The sequence below is a fragment of the Marmota monax genome, unplaced genomic scaffold (assembly GCF_021218885.2).
Source record: "Marmota monax isolate L192 unplaced genomic scaffold, Marmota_monax_Labrador192_F-V1.1 WCK01_AAM20220418_F8-fsc00250, whole genome shotgun sequence".
Classification (NCBI taxonomy): Eukaryota; Metazoa; Chordata; class Mammalia; order Rodentia; family Sciuridae; genus Marmota; species Marmota monax.
Window position 1 is genome coordinate 1,592,765 of NW_026693876.1, and position 27,742 is coordinate 1,620,506.

The 27,742-nt window shown below is 37.0% G+C and overlaps 1 protein-coding gene and 1 pseudogene across 5 annotated transcripts in view; both read right to left on the bottom strand.

The window, feature by feature from the left end:
* Positions 1-8,793: 8,793 nt before the first annotated feature.
* Positions 8,794-9,689, bottom strand: LOC124105503 (prohibitin 1-like; annotated as a pseudogene).
* An 8,137-nt stretch (positions 9,690-17,826) lies between these two features.
* Rnf2 (ring finger protein 2) overlaps positions 17,827-27,742 on the bottom strand; it is a 40,974-nt gene continuing 31,058 nt past the window's right edge. For all 5 annotated transcript variants that reach the window (XM_058585119.1, XM_046462692.2, XM_046462693.2 and 2 more), the window contains exons 2-7: positions 26,733-26,821; positions 24,308-24,468; positions 23,294-23,509; positions 21,102-21,374; positions 20,085-20,256; positions 17,827-19,635 (exon numbers count right to left, since the gene is read on the bottom strand). In XM_058585119.1, the coding sequence (XP_058441102.1) occupies positions 19,534-19,635; positions 20,085-20,256; positions 21,102-21,374; positions 23,294-23,509; positions 24,308-24,468; positions 26,733-26,819 (1,011 nt within the window). In that variant the 5' untranslated portion in view covers positions 26,820-26,821 and the 3' untranslated portion in view covers positions 17,827-19,533. The remainder of the gene's footprint in view (positions 19,636-20,084; positions 20,257-21,101; positions 21,375-23,293; positions 23,510-24,307; positions 24,469-26,732; positions 26,822-27,742) is intronic.

Below are 27,742 nucleotides of genomic sequence, written 5' to 3' on the forward strand. Positions count from 1 at the left end.
GGGCATGTTTATGTGTACATTTTTCATAGAAGTAGCCCAGATTAACATAACTATAAACATTAGTTGGAAAAAAATTTTTGTTTCCATCAGTATTCTTGCTTAATTTGAATATGAGATTTTAGATGAGCCTGGTGCAGATGCACATGCCTATAAATCCCAGCAATTTATGATGCTACAGCAGGAGGATCACAAGTTCAAGGCCAAACTCAGCAACTTAATGAAAACCTGTATCAAGGTAAAAACAAAATAATAAAAGTAAAAAGGGCTGGGGATATATAGTTCAGTGGTAAAGCACCTCTGAATTTAGATGAAGAAAGAGTTTGCTATACAAAGTTTTTGTTTTAAGGATTTAATTAATATTTACCTGTAAGTATTTCTCAAGGGAAAGAACTGTTTGCAATCATTAAAATGAAGGTATTGGAGCAGTTACAACGGAAAGATTTAAAAATACTACATTAAAAAAAAAAAAACTCTCCCATGCCATACAGAAAATCAGTTATGGTTGGGGCAGAGTCATCAGTGAAATAAAGGAAAATCTCTTTGTATATTTCCAAGAGAATGTCTTTTTTCCTTTTCTCCAATTAATGTAATCATATATTTCAGTAAAATTTTAAAAATAGGTGAAATATGACAGTTTTTACAGTGACTATAAAAAAAAAACTTCACACCTTTTGCCACTTAAAATTGTAACTTACAGGGCTGGGGTTGTGGCTCAGAAGTAGAGCGCTCACCTAGCATGCATACATAGCCACTGGGTTCCATCCTCAGCACCACATAAAAATAAATAAATGTATTGTGTCCACCTACAACTAAAAAATGTTAAAAAAAATATATAACTTCCAAATGAACACAAAAATAAGTGTTATTGTTTCCTTCTTTTTTGTTTAATTAGAAGTAAAATTATTGTGCAGTGGCTTATACCTGTAATCCCAGCAGCTTAGGAGGCTGAGGCAGGAGGATGACAAATTTGAGGCCCTTGGCTATTTAGCAAGACCCTGTCTCAAAATAAAAAAGGCTGGGAATGTAGCCCAGTAAGTGGTAAAAGTTTCCTTAGGTTCAATCCCCATTACCAGAAAAAGAACAAAAAGAAAAAGGAAGCAAACCAGCATTTTTAATTATCTGATTTAGTACATGTTATATTGAATATCTCAGATTTTGCTAAATGTGTCTCAGAATGACATACTGAGTTGGGTTGATGCTGAGTTGGGTTTTATGCAAGAAGCTTTATCTGATATAGAAATATGGAACTTAGTATTATCTAAAATACACATATAGTGTATTAGCTTCACATAATAAATGCACATTTTCCCCCAGTAAAAATGTTTAATAGAAAGTAGTTTGAAACTGATAAGGTACTACATCAACCTGAAAAGGAAATACTTAAAAATTCCACCAAGTTCTAACATTAGCAACCTTATTCCCTTAACAACAGTAGTAATTTGAGACACTTCCAATGTTGACAGCATTGTAAAGTGACATCAATTGTATCCCATCATTAAAATTTAAGAAAAGAGGGCTGGGTTGTAGTTCAGTGATAGAGTATTTGCCCAGAACTTATGAATCCCTGGTGGGTTCAATCCACAGCACTGGGGGAAAAAAAAATTAAGAAACTTGTTTTAGGAAACTAGTGTGTGTTAACTGTTAGTTGCTTATCTTAGTACTCAGGAAATGGAAAAAGTAACCAAAGGATGGTTTGGGATTTATTGTGGTGAACTTGTCAAAGCTCCTTTTACCATGCTTACTTCCAATAGGCTCTACTCTGAATAGATGTATGGTGTTCTGGTGCACAGAAATTAGAATTAACTCAAGAAGTGATCCCACAAGGTCTAAGAATTTCTGCATTGCATAATTACTCTAGTAAAGGGCCACAGGGTTACTTTGGAGAAGATTAAGAGATAAATACATATTACATACTTGTGATATTATTCAGGGTCCTTTCAGGGATCCAGGAATGTGAAACAAATCAGACCTGAATATTGGATGAGTACTAGAGTGGCTCACATCAGACCTGTGGTTTTTAATTACATAAATAGGACCATGGAGTCTATTTTGATTCTGTACATCAATTGATCGATTATCCTAGGCCAAACTTTGTGTTAGACTCTACTGATTGTCCTGTGAGTCCTGCTGCCTATTATAGTAACTTTCCCACTTTTCTAGTCTAGCAGTTAAGTGAACTATGGTCATGTGCCACATAATGATGTTTCAGTCAACAATGGACTGTATGCAGTGATGGTTCTATAATGTAATGGAGCTGAAAAATTCCTCTTGCCTAGTAATATCATAGCTAGTGTAACATAGCACAGCACATACATGTTTGTGGTGATGCTGATGTAAACAAACCTGCGCTGCCAGTCATATAAAAATAGAGCACATATAATTGTGTAAAGTATAATACTTGATATAATGATCATCAAAGACTGTGTTACTGCTTTATGTATTTACTCTGAATCATTGTTTTAGAGTATACTTCTTATTAAAAAAAAAAATTCACTGTAAAACAGTATGCCATGTTATGCCAGCAGCAGCTTTGTAGACCTTGTGTTTACTGTGCTTGATTGCAACAAGAAGCTGCATCAAATTATCAACTTAGTATATACTATCTCAGTTTGTGTAAGTACATTCTCTGATGTTTGCAACACCTAGAAATCACCTAACACACTTCCCAGAATGCATCTTCATTGCCAAGCAATGAATGACTATAATTTGTTTCAAGACACATTAATCTTGACAAAGCACATTGACTCAGGGAGTCCATTTTAACTGAAGCATCTCCCACTGCCCTAGCTTACAGACATACTCTAAATCTTTTCTAGAATGCAGGTGCTTTGTTCACCAGTGCTTTTTCTTAATGCCTTTGTAAAGAGTTATCCATCAATTGGCTAGTCTAAGCATGGTGCCAGCATCTCAGCATCTGGTGAGACCCTTACTTATGCATCAATTGGCTAGACTTCTGATAAGGGAAAAATAGCTAAAGGATCACATATATTAAATCTTCTCCACATAGTGTGTCTTTCATTTCCTTCATTGTATCAATGAATTTCTAGCATTTCACTTCCAATTTAGATGAGCCATTGCTGAATCAAATGTCCTTCAATCAAGTGATCAGAACCACTCCAATTTGTTCAGGTTCACAAACTAAGCCAGAATCTCTACTATAGGTGTACTTGTCTTAGTATGTTTTCTGGTGCTCTAACAGTACTACAGGTGGGTAATTTTTAAAGAATGGAGATATATTCAACTTGTGATTCTGGAGGCTGGCTAGTCTAAGAGCATGGTGCCAGCATCTTGGCATCTGGTGAGAGCTTGCTTCTGCATCAAAATGTGGCAGAAGGCAGCATGATGAGGGACAGCAAGTGTGCCAGAGAGCTCACTTACGTAACAAAGCCATTCCCTCAATAACTCAATAATTCAATCCATGAGTGAGTCCATCCCTGCTGGCAGAGCTCCCATGATCTAGTCACCTCTAAAAGTTCTCCCCTCCAAATACCATTGGCAGAACTCTGGGGAGTTCTCAACAGGAATTTTGGGGGAAAACATTCAAGCCACAGCAGTACCCTAATATTGATAATTTGGTGCAATTTAAAATCATGTTCTTGCCTTAAAGTAAGGCCTTATATACTCAAAATCTATTTCCACAGTTATTCTACATATCATCAATATGATCAAGGGGACTGGGAATATAGCTCAGTTGGTAGAGGGCTTCCCTTGCATGCACAAGGCCCTGGGCTCAATCCCCAGCAACACACACTCAAGTTTTCAAATCAGATTCAAGCTGTGTTGTGTCTTTGTGTGTGTGTGTGTGGTGCTGGGGATTGAACCCAGGGTTTTGTGCATGTGAGGCAAGTACTCTACCAACTGAGCTATTTCTCCAGCATCTTTGTTGTGTCTTTGAGACAATAAGGGATTGTACATATAGGGCATGTGGGCTTTTCTCCAAGGCAACTCCTTTCAGTGAGGTTACTAAGGGGTCATCACCAAGATAACAAGGAATTAGGGATTTAGAGGATACTCATCTAAGTCTTTCCACAATTGATTGCAGTTCTCAGAATACTACTTTCTTGACCAGTGTCTACTCTCACAAAACCCACCAAGATAGCAGTTCAGCCAGTGTGGAGGATCAAACTGTTTTCCAGCCATCTCAGCCTTAAAGGTACAAGGGGATGGATAAAGTAAACATCTCACAATATTAGTCTCAATAGTAAGAATGTGGCTTTCCATCATTAGGAAAGGGAATTTGCCATGCCCAGGAAAATGTTGCAAAATCTGAACATCTAAAACAATAGTGTCAGTATTTGTCTACAATGACTCATCATCCCTGGACTCTAACTCCCCGCAAATTTTTTTGTAGTTGGTTATGGACAGAATGCCTTTATTTGTTTATGTGGTGCTGAGGATGGAACCCAGTGCTTCACACATGCTAGGCAAGTGCTCTGCCACTGAGTTACAGCCCCAGCCCTGATCCCCTCCTTTGCTACCAACTTTTACCACTCTGCAAGAACCAACCCCTCTTCCAGCTCAAGGATCCTTTTCTAGCTCTCTGGAGGAGATTATCAATAAAGACTATTAAATTTAAAATATGAATAAATTGTAAGTATGTGTTATCCAAAATGTATTAACTTCTTAAACCTAATTTATATAATTAAGGTGTATTAAGAAGAGCAAATGAGATGACCCCAGTGATAAAACTGTAAAAAACACCTTCTAGGAAGTGAAGTGTTAATTGTAATAGCTTGTATTTATGTGAGACAGCACTAACCATGTGTGTTGGCAATGTTTATATGACCTATAGCAGTAGTTATCATCCACATTTCATAGAAAGAGATTTAACCAGTGTCATTCAAACTGGCAAGAGCAAGAGCAAAGATTCAACCCCAGGCAGACATCAGAGCTCATGCTTTTAGCCACTTGGTAATCTCCATTTATTAAAGAAAATAAGGACATGTGAAGTTTACGAAGTTAAAAAGGAAGTCCAATAGAAACTTCTGGAACAGAATTATTATAAAAGATAACTGTACACTTTTCATTTCTGAAATCTTAATCAGTATACTTTTTACTCAATATTTGTATGCAGAAAGCACTAACTCAGCTTCATTCTCACTTTCTATGGCCCCAGTTTTCCCAGGGCTTAGTTTGTGCATCTTAAGTGTGCCCAAATCTGAAAGATTTTGCTACATACCTTCAAAGATAAAGCATTCATGTCTCAGAGGTAGGAAGAAACAGACATCAGCCCTTCATCTTCTAAGAACTAAGATAACTTTGCTAAGGTTAGGCCTTATCCAGGTACAAAAAGGAGAGCCACTGTTTTATTTTCATCTTTTTTGTTGTTGTTGTTTTACTAAAGCAATACACATTTTTTTACATCAAATTAATTTTTAGGAGTGGAAATAGGAGGCCAAGGACGACTCACTTCCTATTTCTAAATAACATACCCATAATCCTCTTATTTTCTTTTATTTTTAGAATTATATATGACAGTAGGAATATATGTTGACACATCATACAATACATAATCAGAGTATGACTTCCCTTTCTTCTGGTTGTACATGATGTGGAGTTACACTGGTTGTGTATTCGTATATGAACATTGGAAGTTACGTTCAATTAATTCTGTCTTTCCATTCCCCCACCCAATCCAATGAAACTCCACTCCTCCCTCCCCTCTGCCTATTGTGAGTCAGCATCTAAATATCACAGAGAACATTCAGTCTTTGGTTTTGGGGATTGGCTTATTTCACTTGGCATGATAGTCTCCAGTTCCATCCATTTACCAGAAAATGCCATAATTTCATTCTTTATGGATGAGTAATATTCCATTACATATATATACACCACATGTTCTTTATCCATTCATCTGTTGAAGGGTACCTATGTTGGTTCCATAGCTTAGCTATTGTGAATTGAGCTGCCATAAACATTGATGTGGCCACCATCACTATAGTAAGTCCTCTGGGTATATGCTGAGGAGTGGGATAACTGAGTCAAATGGTGGTTCCATTCTAAAAGTTTTCTGAGGAATCTCCTTATTGCTTTCCAGAGTGGTTGCACCAATTTGTAGTACCACCAGTAATGTATGAGTATACCTTTTCCCCCACATCCTTGCCAACATTTAGTGTTACTTATATTCTTGATAAGTGTCATTCTGATTGGAATGAGATGAAATCCCAGTGTACTTTTAATTTTTTTAAAACATTTATTCTCCAGTTGTAGGTGGACACAATATCTTTATTTTATTTTTATGTGGTGCTGAGGATCAAACCCAGTGCCTCACACATGCTAGGCAAGCGCTCTACAACTGAGCCACAACCCCAGCCCCAGTGTACTTTTAATTTGCATTTCTCTAATTGTCAGTGATGTTGAACGCTTTTTCACATATTTGTAGCGGATTGTATTTCTTCCATGAAGTGTCCAGTTCCTTTGCCCATTTATTGATTGGGTTATTCGGTGTTTTTTTAATTTTTGTGGTTTGTTTGTTTTGGTGTTTTTTGAGTTGTTTGTATATCCTAGATATTAATGCTCTGAGGTTGAAGCAGCAAAGATTTTCTTCCTTTCTCTTAGGCTCTCTCTTCACATTCTTGAATGTTTCCTTTGCTGTGAAGAAGCTTTTTAGTTTTATACCATCCCATTTCTTAATTCTTGATTTTACTTCTTGCACTTTAGGAGTCACGTTGAGGAATTCAGTTCCTAAACTGATATGATAGAGAGTTGAGCCTACTTTTTCTTCTAGTAGGCACAGGGTCTGTGTTCTAATGTTTAAGTCCTTGATCCATTTTGAGTTGAACTTTGTGCAGGGTGAGAAATAGGAGATTAATTTCATTTTTTAAAGAATTTAAAAAAATTTTTTTAGTTGTTGATAAACTTTATTTATATGTGGTCCTGAGAATTGAATCAAGTGCCTCACACATGCTAGGCAAACACTTTACCACTGAGGTGTAGGTGAAAAATTTTCTCAGGCTCTGTCTTCACATTCTTTTTTGAGGGGTGGGTATTGGGGACTGAACTCAGGGGCACTTGACCATTGAGCCACGTCTCAGCCCTATTTTGGATTTTATTTAGAGACAGGGTCTCACTGAAGCACCTCCCAGTTGCTGAGGCTGGCTTTGAATTCATGATCCTCCTGCCTGGGCCTCCTGAGCCACTGGGATTATAGGCCTGTGCCACCGAGCCCAGTTCTCTTCACATTTTTGATTGTTCCCTTTCTGTGAGGAAACTTTTTAGTTTGATACCATCCCGTTTATTATGGGGGGCTGGGGAATGCTAGGGATTGAACCCAGGGGCACTCAGCCATTAAGCCACATCCCCAGCCCTTTTTTGTATTTTATTGAGAGTTTCATTGATTTGCTTAGTGCCTTGCTTTTGCTGAGGCTGGCTTTGAAATCGGGATCCTCCTGCCTCAGCCTTCTGTGCCACTGGGTATGTGCACCACTACACCCAGCTTTAATCTCATTTTGATACATATGGATTTCCAGTTTTCCCAGCACCGTTTTTTTAAGAGGCTATCTTTTCTCCAGTGTATGTTTTTGGCATCTTTGTCTAGTATGAGATAACTATTTAGGTGAGTTTGTCTCTTCTATTCTGTCCCTTTGGTCTTCATATCTGTTTTAGTGCCAACACCATGCTGTTTTTGTTACTATAGCTCTGTAGTATAATTTAGGGTCTAGTGTTGTAATGCCTCCTGCTTCACTTTTCATGCTGAGGATTGCTTTGGCTATTCTGGAACTCTTATTTTCCAAATGAATTTCATGACTATTCCAATGAAGAACATCATCAGTCCTCCTTATTTTCAAGCTTAGGCATCATCTATTGAATTTTAACTATGAAAGATAAAAGGGATTACTCTGATTATATATATTCTATTTTCCTACGCGAGATTCCCATGCTTGCTGTACATGTTTTGTTTTTGGCTTTTTAGTTTTTGTTTTGTAGATGGACACACTCTCTTTGTTTATTTTTATGTGGTGCTGAGGACCAAACCCAGTGCCTCACACATGGGAGGCAAGCACTGTACCACTCAACTACAGCCCCAGTTCTTATTCTTCATGGAAGGCATTGTCTGAGTCCTTTCAGACTGGAAACCCAGGTCCTTCACTTGAGTCACTTTCTTGTGTTGCTTAATAATTTTCTCTCATGCATTCCTTCTTTCTTCCTAAAACTTTTTATACTTAGATTTCAGAACTTTTAGACTTGTAAATTTTTCTTTTTCTAATTTCTATGTCTTTTTACAAATTTTCAGAGATATATTTCACTTTATTGGTTTTAAATATTTCCTGTATGATTCTTTCTTTTATTCTCACTTCCTTTAAAAGAGGGTCCTGCTTTTAATTTGAATGTAAGAGTTGCTCTGAGATTTTAGTTTTTAAATTTTTCCATTACTACTTCTTGCATGTCTTAAAGACACCAAGAGATTCCATGTTTGGTAAGGGCTGGCTCCTTGATTCACAGATAGCCATCTTCTCCCTGAGACCTCACAAGGTGGAAGGGGCAAAACAGCTCTCTGAAGTCTCTTTCATAAAGGTCCTAATCCCATTGACAGGGGCTCTACAGCGTCAAAATGACAAATACAATTAACTTGTGGGATGTTTCAACATAGGAATTTGGGTTGGCCATCTTTTTTGTTTGTTTTGTTTTGTTTTTGTTTTAGAGAGATCTGAAGTGATTTTACTTTTTATTTCCTTCACTTTAAGCCAATTATGAAATTTCACAGTGATTTCTGGGGTAGGGGTAGAAGAAAGGTGGTGTTCAGAATCGGGGCTGTGGCCCAGGTGGCCTGAGGAGGTGCGGGCAGGGCAACCCTCACTGGGGCAGCTGGAGGAGCACGGACTGCCCCGCTGGCAGGTGAGTGATGTTCGAGAGCGTGAGAGCTGGTATGCTATGTCCTCGGCAGCTTCCAGCTTGCGCAGCTCAATCAGGCCATCACCTGCAGTGGCCAGTGAGTTGGCACTCAGCTCAGCTGCCTTAGAGTCACCCTCGGCAGAGATGATGGCGGCTTTCTTTTGCTGTTCAGCCTTTTCCACCACAAATCTGGCCTTCTCTGCTTCCTGCTGAGCCAACTGTTTGGCTTCCACCACTTCTGTGAACTCCTTCCCAAAGGTCAGCTGTGTCAAGGACACATCATTCAGGATGAGCCCAAATGTTGCTGCTCCCTCTGTAAGGTCATTGCTCACCTGCCTGGAGACCAGCTCTCTCTGGATGGTCAGTTTGCCAGTATCAAAGTGAGCCACCACTGACTTGAGGATCTCTGTGGTGATGGATGGCAGCACTCGTTCATCATAGTCCTCTCCAATGCTGGTGAAGATTCGAGGAAGCTGACTAGCAGCAGGTTGGAAAAAGATGCGCAGTGTGATGCTGACATTCTGCAAATCTTTGCTACCAGTGATGACTGGCACATTACGTGGTCGAGAGTGGCAATCAAAGATAATTGGTTTCTGAACCCAAGGAATGAGAAAGTGAGTTCCTTCCTCTACCACAATGTCCTGTACACCATGGAATCGGTCAAAGATGACAGCTCTGTGCCCAGCATCCACATTATATAAGGCAGAGTTCATCACACCTCCTGCAACGGCTAAAGCCAGGCCAAACTTGCCAATGGATTCAAACACTTTGGTAGCCATGTTTCCTTCTGCTGGATCCACTCACACCTGCTTACACTCTGACCTCCACATGAATTCCCCTGGGTTGGCCATCTTTAGCCTATAATAGGACATTACCTTTTCATCAATTTTTTTTATACCCTTTAACAACATCTCACCTTCCCTCACCCCATCTCTTATATTCTGGCAACCACCATTCAACTCTCTGCTTCTGAGTTCAACTGTGTTAGATTCCACATAGGTTAGATCACGCATATGTTTACATACATTTGCTTTATCCACTCATGCATCAGTGGACACTTAGGTCCAGAACTTAGTTATTGTGAATAATTTTGCACTAAACCACATGAGAATGCAGATATAAATGTCTCTTTAACAGACTTTATTTCCTTTGGATATATGCCAAGAGTGTGATTGCTGAATGATACAGTACTTTCATTTTTTGAGAAACTTTTATACGGTTTTCCATATGGTTATACTAACCTACTTTCCCACCAACAGTGTACAATTTTTTCCCTCCTCATCTCCTTATTAATACCTCATTGTGGCTTTTATAGTTCCCCAGTTATCAGTCATATTGAGCATTTCTTCATGTATTTGTCTTTTGAAAAATGTCTTTTTAGGTCCTTTGCCTATATTAGAGGAACTTCTAACTATTGAGTTCTGTAAACATTTTTGAATATTAAACCCGTATCAGGTATATGGTTTGCAAATATTTTCTCCCATTCTGCAGTTTCTCTCTTCACTGGTGATTCCCTCCTTTGTTACATAGATGCATTTGTTTTCGATGCAGCCACATTTGTCTGTTTTTGCATTTGTCCTGCTTTTAAAGTCATGTCCAAAACAAACAAATCACTGTTCAGACCAAAGTCATATCCCCCCACCCCCCCAGCCTTCTAATAGTTTTACAGCTTTAACTGTCTTACAGTTAATTCTTTAATCAACTTTGAATTGATTTTGGTAGGTGGTATAAGATGAGGGTTCAGCTTCCCTTCTTCTGCATGTAGAGATCCAGTTTTCCCAACACTATTTATTAGAAAAGGGTTCTTTTTCATCCCATGTCTTTGGTTATCTTTGTTGTAAATCAACTGACTAGATGCATGGATTTGACCTCTATTCTGTTTCATTGGTGTATATGCCTGTTTTCACGCCTATACCATACTGTTGTGCATCTTTTACAGTCAGGTAGTAGGTGACCTCCAGCTTTGTTCTTTTTGCTCAAGATTGCTTTGGCTATTTAAGGGGTCTTCCAAGATGACCTCCTTGACTGCTATGCCAGTAAAATGGAGAAGAATTGTTTGGAGAATAACTCGGTTGGCTTTTAACTTGCAATCCTCCTGCCTCAGCCTCCCCAGCTGCTGGGATTACAAGTGTATCACTGCACCTAGCCCTTTCAGTATTTCCTTATTGTTAATAATACTCCTCTATATCCTCCCTTTATGGTTATCTTCATCCCAATCTCAGTAGTGTTTCTTCCTCCAAACACCACCTATTTGGTCCACACAGTGGAAGAAAGGAGGACCTCATTTGTGCAGGCTATTGCTGCAGCTGAGGAAGACACTGATGCGATTGCATCTGATGACTACACCAAGACTTGGCATGGGCTTAAAGTGATGTCAACAAGGAGGACCTCCTAAAGGTTGTTCTGAGTAACTAATGAAGTTACTGGCAGCAAATGCATAGCTGCTGAAAAAGAACCCCATGAGGAAATTTACAAGGAAGGGTTTAGGAGAAACCTTTTGGGCAGTGGGGTAGGGGTTCAGTGGTGGGAATCAAACACAGATCTCGTGGACACAAGTGTTCTCTGTATACCCAACCCTAGGGGAAACATTTGCAGACCTCAACAAGCTCCTTAAGAGTTTGAAAACACAGACTCCAGCACCAAAAGGTTTCTTCTAATCGAGAGGACTGTTCTTGGTACATTATCTGCTTATAAGGAAATCTGTTAAAAAAAAAAAAAAAGTAAACCCCTATGGACATTTCTCAAGAGAGACACACCTCAAGATAAACCTCAGGCAGGTCTTTCAGAAGTTAAAAAATGGAAAACAAAAACTTATAAGGTTACAAAAATATTTTTGTACAACTCTACTTTGTTCAAGCTAAATGTTATTATAAGAGTAAAAAAGTTAAAAAATTACTTTGTAAAATGAGAAAGATACTATTATAGGTTGATTTACTATTGGACAAAGAACTTACTTTATCAATTTAGTGTAGCCTGAATGCAGTCTACAGCAGTGTACAGTACCATCCTAGGCTTTCACAGTCACTACCTGACTCACCAGGAGGAGTTCCAGTCCTGCAGACTACATTCATAACAGTACCCCATACAGGTGTACTTTTAATAAGATCTTGCTGTTACCCAAGCTAGTTTCAAAAACTTATGGACCTGAGAGTTTGCCCCACTTAGGTCTTCCCAGTAGCTAGACTTCTCATGTGCATCATCACTCCTGGTTTATATTTCTTTGGGGAGGGTACCAGAGATTGAACTCAGGAGCACTAGACCACTGAGCCACACCCCCAGCCCTATTTTGTATTTTATTTATACAGGGTCTCACTGAGTTGCTTAATGGCTTGCTTTTTGCAGAGGCTGGCTTTCAACCCACAATCTTCCTGCCTCAGCCTCAAGAGCCTCTGGAATTACAAGTGCGTGTGCCAGCACGCCCAGCCTGGCTTATGTTTCCGCTGTATCGTTTCTGTTTACCTAGAAAGTTACCAATATAAGTCAGCTATCAACAGTATTCAGTACAGTAACTAAACACTGTAGGGTAGGTTTGTAGTCTAGGTCCTTCAGGCAGAACCAAATAGCCTAGCTGTGTAAGGCCATGCTATCTAGGTATGTTTATACAAAGAAGTCACCTAATGGTTACTTCTTATAACCTATCACCATCATCAAACAACTGTACTGTATACAATTTTCTTATAATCAAAAGTATAAAAAAATCAAAAAACATTTCATCAACCAACCGTTTCTCCAAATTCCTTTGTTATAATTCCTAACCCCCAATATGATATTTGGAAGTGGGGCCTTTTGTTTTTAGCCATCTGCTATTTTGTTATAGCAGCCTCAGTTAACATCTATGTATTTTAGCTATTCAATTACCTTTACCAGTGTTATTTCTTTTAGGGGGTAACCAGGGATTGAACTCAAGAGGCACTCAACCACTGAGCCTCATCCCCAGCCCTATTTTATGTTTTATTTAGAGACAGGGTCTCACAGTTATGGAGGCTGGCTTTGAACTCACCATCCTCCTGCCTCAGCCTCCTGAGCCACTGGGATTACAGGCGTGCACCACCGCACCCAGCACCAGTGCTATTTCTTGTATACTTCATGTTACTATCCAATGTCTTTTTATTTTTGCATTACAATTCTTAATACACCATTATATCATAATTTATCATATCTCTGATTATAAAGTATGTTGACACCAAATTCACATCTTCATACATGTATTTTGTATAGTGATGAGGGTCTTTCATCATCCATGCTATTCCCCTTCTTCCTCCCTTTCCCTCCCACCCCTATTCCCTATCTAGAGATAATCTTCCTCCCTTGCTCTCCCTCCCAACCCCATTGAGTCATACCCATTATATCAGACATTCAGCACTTTTTTTGGATTGGTTAACTTCACTTAGCATAATCTTCTCTAATGCCATCCATTCCCCTGCAAATGCCATGATCTTATTCTTTTTTATTGATGAGTAATATTCCATTGTGAATAATGCCAGTTTTTTATCAATTCGTCTACTGAAGGACATCTCGGTTGGCTCCACAGTTTAGCTATTTTGAATCGTGCTGCTATAAACATTGATGTGGCTGTGTCCCTGTAATATGTTTTTAGGTCCTTTGGGTATAGTCCGAGAAGAGGAATAGCTGGGTCAAATGGTGGTTCCATTCCCAGTTTTCCAAGGAATATCCATACTGCTTTCCAAATTGGCTGTGCCAATTTGCAGTCCCACCAGCAGTGTATGAGTGTACCTTTTCCCCCACATCCTCGCCAGCACTTGTCTGTCTTCATAATGGCTGCCATTATCACTGGAGTGAGATGGTATCTTACAGTAGTGTTAATTTGCATTTCTCTGATTGCTAGAGATGATGAGCATTTTTTTGTATATTTGTTGATTGATTATAAATCCTCTTTGAGAAGTCTCCGTTCAGGTCCTTGGCTCATTCATTGATTGGATTATTTGTTTTAAATGAAGCATGAAAGACTCCCTTTAATATTTCTTATCTCTTCTATGTGATGACTGCTTTTCTCTTACTGCTTTCAAAGATTTTTTCCTTTGTGGCTCTATCAGTTTGTGGAGCTTTCTGTTTGTGCAGTTGTTTTTCATCTAACTCATATGTTTCTGACAATGATTTCTTCAAACATACTTCCTGCCCATTTTTCTTTTTGGAATCTACATTCTACAAATTAGTATTACTTGGTAGTGTCCTACAGTCTCTAATGCTAAGACTCATTTGTGTGCGTGTGTGTGTGTGTGTATATATATATATATATATATATATTTTTTTTTTTTTTTTTTTTTTTTTTTTGCAGACAGGATATTTTCAATTGAGTTGTCTTCAAGTTTGTTATTTCTTCTGGTAGGTGAAAAATGCTGCTGAGACCCTCTAGTGAGTTTTTATTTTTTAATCCATATTTCGATTTTATTTTTTCATATTTTTTCTCTTGATATTACTATTTGGTGACTATTTCTCCCCATTTAGTTTAGACATATTGTGCTTTATCTTTTTCCCTTATTTTGGTGTCAAAATTCATGTGTTATAAAGTATTTTTTCCCCCACAAAACCCCTAGAAACTGAGCTTTTTGCATTAAATGAGCTGAATCGGATCAACCAAAGACAAGCTCTGAAAGTAAAGCTTTTCAAAAAGTAAAATCAAATAGTGACAACTGATACCAGGTGCGGTAGCACACGCCTGTAATCCCAGCAGCTCAGGAGGCTGAGGCAGGAGGATCATGAGTTCAAAGCCAGCCTAAGCAAAATTGAGGTGCTAAGCAACTCAGTGAGACCCTGTCTCTAAATAAAATACAAAATAGGACTAGGGATGTGGCTCAGTGGTCGAGTGCCCCTGAGTTCAATCGCTGGTACGAACAACAACAGAAACAGTGACAATTGACATGAGACTTGGGGGGAGTTAAAGTACTGTTTTTGGGGGACTCCAAACTTAACTCATTGGGGGATCTTCACTCTCTCTAGTGGATGGCACAATGATGGTTTTTACAGCTATCAGGTGGGAGAATGCATCTTCAAGGTTACTCTAAAGCTTGGGAAAGCAGCATAGGGAACTTTAAAAAAATACTACAAAACTTACATATATGTTCTTCCAATTCTTAGAAGCCTTTGGTTAATTCTAGAGTTCTGAAAAAGCTGATTTTGACAACTTTTGTTGTTCATGTTGCTTTTACACAACAGTAGATTTTTAAGAAATCCTCGGTGCTCCACTGTAACAGAAAGGTTAAGTTTTTAGCTACAACTGAACACTAATTAAAATTCCTTTAATTATGCTTGTAAGATTAGCATGCAAAAGGGGTGTGTGTGTGTGTGTGTGTGTGTAGATATTTGCAAGTATTTCTAAATAGACTGCCATGGAAATTTAAGAGATGCCTTTTCTCATCAGTCATTTCAACTATCTTATGTTTGAATGAATCATAAGCCTAAGCTTTCTCAAGTTCACAGGAAAATGTTTTCTTCCAGTTTCAAAGGATTAAAAATGATAATGTAGGGCTGGGCATGTGGCTCAAGTGGTATCGCGCTCGCCTGGCATGTGTTGGGCGCTGGGTTTGATCCTCAGCACCACATAAAAATAAAGATGTTGTGTCCACCAAAAACTAAAATATTAAAAAATTCTCTTTTTTAAAAAAATGATAATGTAAAATTTATTCCTCATGAGGTTCACAGGATTGAAAATGGTAATGTAAAACTTAATCAAAACAGTGTGGCACTAGTGTAACGACAAACAGACCATTAGAATACAAAGTCCCCAAATAAACCCCTCTCATATGCAGGCAACTGATTTTGAACAAGGATGCCAAAACCACTCTGGAGAATAAACTATTCTATGGCTGCTGGGAGCCATTAGCCAAGTAGGTATGACAATTTCCTTGCCAGCGTACCCCATGTTGCTTAGTGGAAGGACTCGTGGAAATAGGACATTTTGCAGTGACATTGCATGTAGGTGACCTTGCTCAAGGACCAGGGCGGATCCGGGTTTAGGGCGTTCCCGGTTTAGGTTCCAGGTTTAAGATTATTCCTGCTGGGAATAGGGCATATCCTGCTGCCTGAGTTCCCCTTGAGTTCTCACGGGATTCAGACAGTATTTTTTGGGAGATAGAAGCCCAGTGGGTGGATTTGGGCAGAGAACGTGGATTTCCCCAGAACGTGATTGTAGACGGCTGGTGTGAGTTCGGGAATAAAGAGTTGCTGTTTGAATCTACAAGCTGTGTGGTGGCTCGTGATTGTGTGCCCAGCCAGACTGCGGCATTTGTGCCCAGCCAGACTGCGGCATATGGCTAAGAAAACTGGATGTTCACATGCAAATAATTAAAGTTAGACCCTGAAATTTCACCATATCCAAAACAAAATGGATCAAAGACCTATGTGTAAAAGCTAAAACTATGAAACTCTTAAGACAAAAACAGGAAACTCTTCATGATACTGGAGAGCACAATGATTTCTTCAATGACACCAAAAGCACAGCTAACAGAAGAAAAAAAAAATAGATGAAATGGATTTCATCAAAATTAAACATTTCTGTACATTAAGGATACTGATCAAGAGCAACACACACACACACACACACACACACAGAATGGGGGAAACATTTGCATGTCATATAATAATTTCCAGAATAGATAAAGAACTTGTACAACCCAATAACATTTTAAATTAAATGGGCAAAGGAGCCAGGACACCTGTGGTCTCAGCTCCTTGGGAGGCAGAGGCAGAACTGCTTGAGCCCAGGAGTTCAATGTCAGATGAGACAACATATTGAGACATCCCCCCCTCATCTCAAAAAGTAATATTAACAATAAAGCACTGGGCATAAAGCTTAGTGATAAGAATGCTTGCCTAGCACATACAAGGCCCTAGGTTTGATCCCTGCAGTGATGGTGGTGGAAGGAGCTGAGGACGTGAATACACATTTCTCTACAGATGATACACAAATAGTCAACTAGTACATGAAAACATGCTCAACATCAAAAGTCATTAAGGAAATGTAAAAACTACAGTTGGAGGACACACCCATTTGGATGGTTAAATATAACAATTAGGATTGCTATTTTAAAAAAATAGTGTTGCAGAGATGTATAAAACTGCAACTCTTATTCACTGCTGATGGCAATGTAAAATGTTGCAGCCACTGGAAAATAACTTTGGAGTACCTCAAAAAAAATCAAAGAGAATTACAGTATGATCTAGTAGTTCCATTTCTACCTATATATCTTAAATAGAAAGCAGGGATTCAATTTCATACTTACATAGTAATAATGTTTGTTATAGTGTTATAATACCAAAAAGTGTCTATTAATACATGAGTAAACAAAATATGGTATTTACATATGTTATTATCCAGTCACATAACAAGGGAAGAGTTTATGGAGATTATTTACTGTATAAACTTTCTTTGTGGAATGATGAAAAAGTTTTGGAAATAGATAATGGTAAACATTACACCACACTGTAAATGTATCTTATCCCAATAAACTGGGCATGGTGGAATGAGCCTCCATGTCCCAGCTACTCAGAAAGCTGAGACAGAAGGATCATTCGAGTCCTGAAGTTTGAGGCCAACCTAAGCAAATAGCCAGATTCTGTCTCCCCTCACCCACCCACCCCCCAAAAAGTTAAAATGGTAAATTTGACTATATATATATAACCATAATAAACTTAAAAAAATAATGTATACAAAGGCCTTTATCAAGTTTGGTGAGTCACTTGAGCCTGTGGTTACAGAAATTACTTGTATTTACGAACACCTGGCCAGTAGTGATGGCCAACAATCTTTACTTCCCCTGCCACAACACACACACACACACATATATACACACACTCTCAATGGAAATACCTATAATTACATCTTGCAAAGGATTACACATCCAATGACTTCACTAATGATGCAAACAGTTTATGTCCTCCCATACTGACAGATAAAAACACATACATTCTCTAAGCACAAAGCTTATAGTCACAAATAACTTTCTGCTTAAAGACAATTTCAATTAATAACCACAATGGGAATTTAGTTATTTAATGCAACCACTAATCTAACATGTCACCAATAAAATCTAAGCAGATTTATCACAAAACCAGGGTTATATTCACTGGACATGCATTAATAATCTATACAACTTAACATTACACCAGAAAAGGAATTTATAAAAGTTCTCTTAATTTTTGGTGGTTTTCAAATTTCATGGTACAATTACCAAAAAAACTGTAAAAACAGATTTCAAATATATTCAATAAAATGGTAAAAAATTGAATAAGCCTTTAAATTTTTATACTCAAGATTTAAAACATCAAGCTGGCCCCAATCTGTCAAAATTGACAGATAAATATTTACAATGACTAGACAGACTTTAGTTACATCGGTATTGGAGGTCTACTCCCTCCTCTCAAAACCCTTTGGGGTTAATTTCTCAATGAAAAACATGTCTTTGTAAATACTGTGGATAATATAAAATTTAAAACATACCTACAATCAGGACAGGAATGAAAATAACATATAAGTCAATATTTTTTCTGACCTGTTAGCACAAAGCCTTCTGGCTCCTAGTCAACACTGTCCCGTAATATAAAACTAGTAAGAGTAGAATAACTTCACCCTGTTGTAGTGGCTGACATTCTTCTACAGAATTACCTTTCACTATTTATCAAAGCAGGGCTTAAGCTCCATTAATCTGCTTCTACAGAGTATAATTAGCAGAGCACCAAATTTATACACTGGTATAGCAACTTAAAATGCTAAGCACACTTTTCAAACAGAAGCAAACCTATTTTTTCCATGTACCACATTGTTCTCAAAACTTATGTGGCTACCAATAAGAAAAGAATTAGGGAAGCTTTGAACATATCTTGTACTTTTCATCAAGGCTAAAGTGCAAAATATCTCCATATTTCTGATATTTTAATAGGGTAAAAAAACATCAAACACATAATAAAGGAACTAAAGTGACAGTAGGAACTAATACAAAAAGCTTAAATAAACAATTGAGGACTACGTATTACTATCAATTTAATTTTTCTTTCTTCAGTGAAATATGTCAATGACCCATGTGCTCATAGAACTTAAGGTTTTGATTCTCTTCCCCAAGACAAGAACATCTAAACTTATAGGGAGGAAAAAAGGAAAAAAAAAAAAAATAACATTGCATGACAATGGACACCAAGTTCATAAAGAACCTCTTTTAAAAACGAGATATTATGGAAGAAAATACCATGAAAATAATAATCCTATGAGAATTGTTTTTAAGCACAGTAAGTTTGAGCCTCAGTCTTCATGAAGATACTACAGTTTATATAGAAAACTATAAATATACACAAGGAAAAAAAGTCAGAATACATATTAACAATCTGTAGGCCTAAAAAACTTTTGAGGGGAGACGGAAAGGGACGGCCAACTGAATCTTCACTTAAGAATACAGAACTATGAAAAATTCCCAGGTCAAAGGTGCTCCCAATGGAACCATACTTTGTGAAAGCACACAACTTAGATATATTCTTCAAAGGAAAGCAAAAGTACTGAATAACTATAGTCCCTTCCAAAAAGTAAATCTTAAATTAAGGGGAAATGATTCTAAAAGTGTAAACGAGTCTGGCTCAGAAAGAAAAATTGAACAACATATCCAAGATCTGTCCATAAAAGTAATGATGGTACATCTTTAATATTAAAGAAACAGGCTATAAAAAAGTTCAGTCTCAGAATTGGTTTTTAAAAGCTCATTTGTGCTCCTTGGTGGGTGCGTAATAAAGTTCCATGGGTTTATTCACTTTCCAGTACTTCTCACTGACCAATTCCAAAGAAAAAGAGCCATTTAATACCTAAAATGAAAAAGAAAAAAAATTATAAAAATTGCATGAAGCACAATAATAGCGAGATAAAACGAAAACAGAAGTCTTACAGAATCTTTTTTATTTTTAGTACTGGGGATTGAACCCAGGGGCACTTCACCAGTGAGCCATATCCCCAGTCATTTTTGTCTCACTACGTTGCTTAGAGCTTTGCTAAATTGCTGAGACTGCCTTGGAACTTGGGATCCTCCTGTCTCAGCCTTAGCTAGTTTATAGGCATGGGAATATAGGCATGTACCAACATTCCTAGCCCTTATTTTATAATCTTAGGGAATATCAAAAGTGAACTATTCTGTTGCAATTTCTTTTCTGGGGGTCTTAGGGCTGTACATTGTTTTCTTAGGTCTCACCCCACCACTCCCCACTCGAGCTGGTCAAGATGCTCCTTTTATAAATAGTCCATTATTTTAAATACTCACAGTGAACTGGCCACTTGCTGTTGCTATATAAATGGTATACTGCTTCTCACTGGCTGTGTCAAGGTTCATCTGGTTTGATTCTCCCTTGCTTCGAAGTTCTTCTAAAGCTAATCTCACAGCCAGATACTTGGATAAGTGATCAACAGTGGCATTACCTGAAGTCTTTATATATCTGGAAGAATTAAAAATTAAAAATTTAATTTGTAGAATACCCTGAGAAAAATGTAAATTATGTATTATATTTCTAGAAAAGCTAAAGTAAAATGCTAATGTTTCAATTATTGACAAAGTAACAAATTTGTTGTTCTATAACCTAAAACTTTCTAATTGAAAGGTACAACACGCTCACTGTCGGATATGAAAGCTCTACCATCCTTACCGCCTGTAAAAAGTGACAAAAATAAAAAAATATACACAAAGTACTACAGAAAGTACAATATGCCCTTCAACCCCAATGATTAAGATCTACTGCCTATGGCAGCAAGAGGAATAGTAAGAATATCAGCAAATTGTTTATTGTATAAGATTTAAAATTTCTGTTTTTTAAAACTGAGCATAGAAGTTCTAGGGATTTTTTTTAAAACATTGTAATTCTATTCATTCATTCATTCAATTATTATTTTGTTAATCTGCACTCAGTCACACAGGCAGGATGCTGGAAATACAGGCAAATGCATCTTTGCAGCTTGAATTTTAAAAGCCTTTTGGTACCTGATATGGTCCTTTCCTGTCCTCTACCTAGGAGGGTCGTTCTTTTCATATGTACAACTTTGGATGGGAGGTACATAGGAAAAGAAAGCCATGCAGGACCTGTATAAACAAGCTGAACCTTAACAATGGATGACAAATACTGCTTCTATTTCTTATGCAAAATTGCTCCCTACCTTTTTTATGGGGGACCATAGTGTTAAGAATCAAACCCAACACTATGGTCCCCCATAAAAAAGTCACAGTCATCTTTTAACTCCAAATTAAACATTTTGAACTCATATAGCTAAAACTAGCCCACACATTTACCTTGTCTGTGCACTGTCATCTTTTTCCATAAGTGTGGGATGAGGCCTGAATACTAATTCAATTTCACTAGCACCATCCATTACTGGATCAATTGCCACTGTTGCATTGTTATTATCAAGTTCAAGCCCAGAATCATCAGATGTTTTGGTCCGTTTGTTACTAGGGCCTGCTTCCTGATTGCTATGTGTGGATGCATTACTACAATGTGAACTGTCACCATTATCTTCTGCTCCACTGCCATTTTCAATCTGCTGTTTCTTGCCTCGCTGTAATCTAGTAAAAAGAAGGGGAAGAAAAAGAAAATAAAGGATGCATAAATTTATATTTAGGCCTTTAAACCATCAAATATGAAGCATGTTTGCTACTGAAGTTTAGAATTCTAAAAAACTTTGATAAGTAAATTTGGTTAGTTGAATAATATCATTGCTTCCACACGTCCCTGAACGGTCTAGAAAATCTCACCACACACTTTAGTGATTTAAACCAATTTGTCAACTCACTTTTACACTGGTAAGTCTTGTTTATATTTTATCATTTTTATAAGACTATAATTCTAAAGAAAGGTATGATTCAAATTTGAAACAGTAAAATCTCTAAGGGAAGTTATTTATGCCTCTTTCAGGTGTAAATTAGAACACTGTTAAGCAAATATAATATAGAGGAGGATGGATATTTAGCACTAGCTCCCCGGGAGACTTGTCTCAAAGTCTGCTAATGTAATGCAAATGAGGAAAATGGGATGGATACAGATGCAGCTCAATTAACAAGCTCAAATTCTAAAGCCAATTACTGGGCAAGGAACTTTGTGTACATAATCTCCTTTACTCCTCAAAACAACCTGGCAAGGCAATACATTTCCATCAATTTGTAGTTAAGAAAAGCCAAAGAAACTGAGTTACAAAGTTAAATAAATGGCAGGAAGAAAGCTAGAATGTGATAACAGACCACATTCTTTCTACAATATTGCCTGTTTCTACCTGTATGCACAATGAGAGGGATGATGAAAAAGATAGGAAAGAATGACATGTACTTCTGAGATTAGTATGTTTATTGCCATTAACAAGGATAACCTATTGATTTTAAAAATAATTTAATAAAGTAAAATTCTGCTTATAAAAATCTATGGATCATCTCAAAAATTTTAAAACAGAAAGATTAATGCATTCAAGGGCAAAATTATGATTCAAAAAGATATACAGTGGGATATTATTCAGTCTTAAAAAGGAATGAACTCTGATCCCATACTACCATGTGGAGAAACATGTTGAAAATACTGTGCTAAAGTGAAATAAACCAGTCACAAAAAGACAAATACTGAATCCCCTTATATGAGGTTATCAATTTATATAAACAAAATAAAATGGTAGCTACCAGGTGCAGGGGGGAGGAGGGGAAATGGGGAGTTACTGCTTAATTGGTACAACTGGAGTTTTAAAAGATAAAAAGGATTCTGGAGATTGGTTGCAAAACAGTGTAAATGTACTTAACACAACTGAACTCCACACTCAAACACTTTTAAATTTTATTTTTTAGCTGTAAATGGGCACAATACTTTCTTTCTTTTTTTCTTTATTTGTGGTGCTGAGGATAGAACCTCACATATACTAGGCCAGCACTCTACACTAGCTACAACCACAGCCCCAAGACAGTAAAATTTGTTTCATGGTTTTGAGAGGTTTTTGGTGTGTGTGGTGCTGAGGACCCAGGAGTGCTCTACCACCAAGCTACATCCACAACCCCTTTTAATTTTTTATTCTGAAACAGCTTTTTGCTAAACTGCCCAGGCCTTGAATTTGTGATCCTCTCCTGCCCCTGTTTCCCCAGCATCTGGGACTATAGGCATGTACCACTGCTCCAAGCTAGATTCCAGTGTTTTAAAAGGAATACCCTGGGCTGGGGTTGTGGCTCAGTGGTAGAGCACTTGCCTAACATGTGTGAAGCACTGGGTTCGATTCTCAGCACCACATACAAATAAATGAATAAAATAAAGGTCCATCAATGTCTAATTAAAAAAGAAAGGAAGAAAGAAAAAGGAATACCCTAATTAGGCCTACAAGCATATATTATAATGAAAAGGTACTCATGTAGCACTATGATTTGTTACCATATTTTATTTACACTTTTCAAAAAGTAAATTCAATATTTAATATTCAGAAAAATGGCTATCAGGTCAGGCTCTCTTTCCCATTTACCTGTTCATGGCCTGTATCTTCAGTCCTTCCTCAATGCTATGACTGAGTGCCTGTTGATTATTGTGCTTGTTGATCCTGGCTAATACTCTCTCTTGATGAGCTTCATACTCATCACGACTTGGATAAATTTTGCTGATGAGTGCATCAAAGTTTGGATCTGGCCTGAGTGATCTTTTGGAAACTAGCTTTTTCCGACAAGTAGGACATTCTTTGTTGCTAAATAAAAAGAGGAGAGAAAAATGCAAATAATGCTAGTATCTTGGGCTAAAGACAAAAATATCCAGTTCTTTATTATAGTTATTATCTTTACTAAGTCACAGAATTTTAAATGATTAACCTGAATTTTCCTGAAAAATCTAACCAGTACGTAAGCAAAATTTTGGAAATCTTAGACACCATCACTTACAAATAGAAAAATTTGAATATTTTTAATAATAATTTACATATAATCATTTTAGAAATAAAAATCATCCCCCCCACTTCTTTTTTCTCACAGTACTGGGGATTGAGCCTAGGGGCACTCTACCGCTCAACTACATTCCCAGCCCTTTTATTTTGAGACAGGGTTTCACCAAGTTGCTGAGATATGAATATAGGACCCTCTTGCTTCAGCCTCCTGAGTCACTGGGATTATAGGTATGCACCACAACACCCAACTGTCCTTTTCTAATTTATATTTCCCTCTTCTAATATCCTTGCCATACAAGGAAAAATTACCTTCTACTTATTTACAGATTATCAACTTTTTTCTTAGAATAACACTTTCATATGGATATTATTTATATATTTAACAAATAGGAAAGCCATGGTTTCATGTTTTATAATTTTATCAAATACATACTTATCCTATGAGACTTCTGAAATTACATGAAACCAATGATTTCAAAACAAATATTTGCCAATAATTAAAAACTAGGCTTTAACCAAATACTTTGGTCGGAATACAATTCTCCAACTCCAGAGAGCCCTGTCACGGTACAATTTAAGTACACAGTATAACTTATTTCAACATACCCACTTCTAAGGGCTGTGATAATACAATCTGCACAAAAACGATGCAAACACTCCTTTGTAGTCATGGTGTTCTTCAACATATCCAAACAAATTGGGCACATTAATTCACTGTGTAGACTTCTAGGTGAAACCACAATCTCCAGGCCATCTGTTATTGCCTCCTGTAAAAGAATCACTTTAAAATTGAATGCTAATTTTTAAAAAAATTATGGACAAATCTGACCATATAAAAGTACTGAAAATGGTAAAAATTAACATGTATGTATCCATCACCCAACTACTACCACTGTTAACTCATAATCAATCTTCTTTCAGCTATAATATAATCTAATTCCCCTCAACCTGACCATCACTTCATAAATACTTTTATTTTAATGCTAAAGACAACAATGTATACAAAAACTTAGTAGTAAAAAATTATCCTGGTGTGATTAAAAAGCACATTTGAATAGATAAATAAATGCATATATTTGAATTTGAAATCATATACCTTAGTAGCTCTAGTTATTAATTCTGTGCTTCTAAATTATTATGATACTGTTTTTTCTTGTCTGCAAAATAAGGAAGTTAGGACTAATCGAACTATAAGAATTCTTCCATCTTCAAAAATTACCACTTTAATAAATTGTGTTTCATGTCCATTAAAGTATTTTAAGATTCCAACAAAAGTACATATTGATTTATCAATTTAATAGGATTTCATTTCTAAATCACTTTTTAACCTCAAAAAAGTATTATCCTAAGAGCAATTCTATAAAAAGTGTTCAGGTTTTCAGACTAACCCACAGCTATTTTAAACCACAACACATCTGAAGTATATGTATTACCATATGTAATTGTCCCTAACTGTCTGCAAAAATGCATTTGGAGTTCCAATGAAGAATTCCAGGATATACTGCAACAGAGTGATTAGTAAATCCTCCCTACAAGTGGCACTAAGAACAAAAGATTACCTAACTCTACAACCACCAATATCAGCTCAGATGGACTAAGGAAGGTTCTTGTATGGTGGGTAATGAAAAGTAATAGAGAAGCTGCAAGTAAGGGTTTTCCAGCATGCTACAGACACTTCCTGTTTCCACTGCTCTCCATCCTATTTGTGCTTTCTTAAATATGGCCAGAGATCAACCACTTTCAAGCCAAGTCAGTAATTATAGATAATGTCCATAAAGGGCTCAAGTAGAATATATTTAAATTTACAATAATAATTACCATATATTATTAAGTAACTATTACGTTTAACCTCTCTACACAAAGCACTGTAAGCATTTTACTTTACTTACACAAGCATACTTTTTTCCTGTGTTATTGTTATTTAAAAATACATTTTTAATTAACATATTGTAATTATACATAGTTACGGGACACAGTATAACATTCCAATACTTGTATATAGTGTATAATAATAAGATCAGGGTACTTAGTGTATCTACCATTATCACCTCATACATAAATATTTGTATTAGAACACTCAAAATCCTAACACACAAACTTTTGATTTAAGAATTATAACCTTTATTTTATAGATTAGAAAACTATCACTCAGCTATTATGATAAACCAATTATTATCTCCCTCTTTAGAACAGACCTTACAAAACTGAATCCTGGATAAACGTACCACCTGGAGCATACAACAATGTGGGGGCAAAGAAAGAGGAGAACCAGAATGCTATTGCTAAAAATTTCACCAGCCTGAAATGGGCATCCAACGCTGCTCAAACTAGTTTTTTCTTTCTCTACACTATTTAATACCTTTTCTTCTATCTGCAGGCATTCTTCTACCTGCAATAGATTACTTTATATGATATTTCATTAAAAGAAGCTTCCTCACTTTCTATCAAACCTATAAATTATCTTCTCTCCTTTCAAGAAGAACTATGCCTCTTCCTATCAAAAGTAAATTCCTTCATTTCTTCTCAAAGACATCCCTCTTTGGATTATTTTATTTGCTCTCAGGCTTCAGTAATCTCTCCCTCTACATTATATCAGCCTGTGACATTACTATCTCAATAGAGTTGCTACATAATGAAATGTGAAAGATACATTCTACATATGTCCTAGAATGTGCAAGAGGAAGCAGGGAAAGGGGCATTCTATCTTAGAAAACAAAACAAAATTGAAAACTACTCAATCCCACTTTCCCCTCTGAAATTTTGCTCCATTTCTCTGCTTCCCTGCACAGCCAAACTTTTCAGAAAAATTACCTATTTGTTTTTTTCCTGTTACACACAATTATGATAGCCTTGGTTCATGACAAATTATTTCTTGAATCAATACATGAAGTGTCAGCTAACAAACCTAATGTCAGGTTGTCTTGTATATAAATTTACTATTACTGTTATGTTTTAAGTTTTCAATTTCTAAAACTATATTCCAGTTTATATATACCTCATATTTCCCCTAGGTTATCTTGGTCTATATTACCTGAGGTGTTCGTTGTAATTCATATAAACTGAGTTCCCATGTTTTGCTTAATGGTTGAGTTCCATTTGTCTGCACAGCCTGAGACATTGCTAGGAATAAAAAGAAGACAAAAATGATTTTAGTATTTGGAAAGAAAAATGTATGGTCAGAATGTATGTGTATCCCCAAAACTGAGTTTGAAACTATAGGTGGGTTCAGAAAACCGAACTCTAAAATATGCCTCCCTGGGCTGGGGCTGGGGCTGGGGCTGAGTGGTACAGCACTTGCCTAGCATGCGTGAGGCACTGGGTTCAATCCTCAGCAGCACAAAAAAAATAAATTAATAATTAAAGTCATGTCCATCTATGACTAAAAAGGTATTTTAAAAAATAAATAAAAATAAAATATGCCTCCCTAAACTTCAAAAGTGAGAGCACCTGGCAAGTAGCAAACACAGGGAAGAGTTTTCTGTGAGGTTCCTTTGCCTAGTTTACCACAGGTTCTGCCAAAGACGAACATACATGCCTTCAAATATCCTTTTTTCTTTTGTGATTGAATTCAGAGAACTTCACACATTCTAGGTAAGTAAGTGCTCTATCATCAAGTTACATCTGTTGCCCCTTTTCATTTTATTTTGGGACAGGGTCTCATTAAATTGCCCAGACTGCTCTGAAACTTGCAATCCTCTTGCCTCAGCCTCCTGGGATTACAAATGTCCACCATGTCTGGCCAAATATTCTTACTGAAATTTCATCATCCAAGGAAGACTAAATACATGTGAAAGAAAGAAGCTGAAAAATCAAACACCTGGGGCTGGGGTGGTGGCTCAGTGGGAAAGCACTTGCCTAGCATGCGTGAGGCACTGGGTTCAATTCTCAGTACCACATGTAAATAAATAAAATAAAGGTCCATTGAAAAATCAAACACCACACCTCAGCCCAGAGGAACTATGTCCCAGACCACTGTCTGTTGAAGTTCATCCCTACTCCCCTAAAAATTATGTATTAACCCTCTAAAATTAAATTACCTAT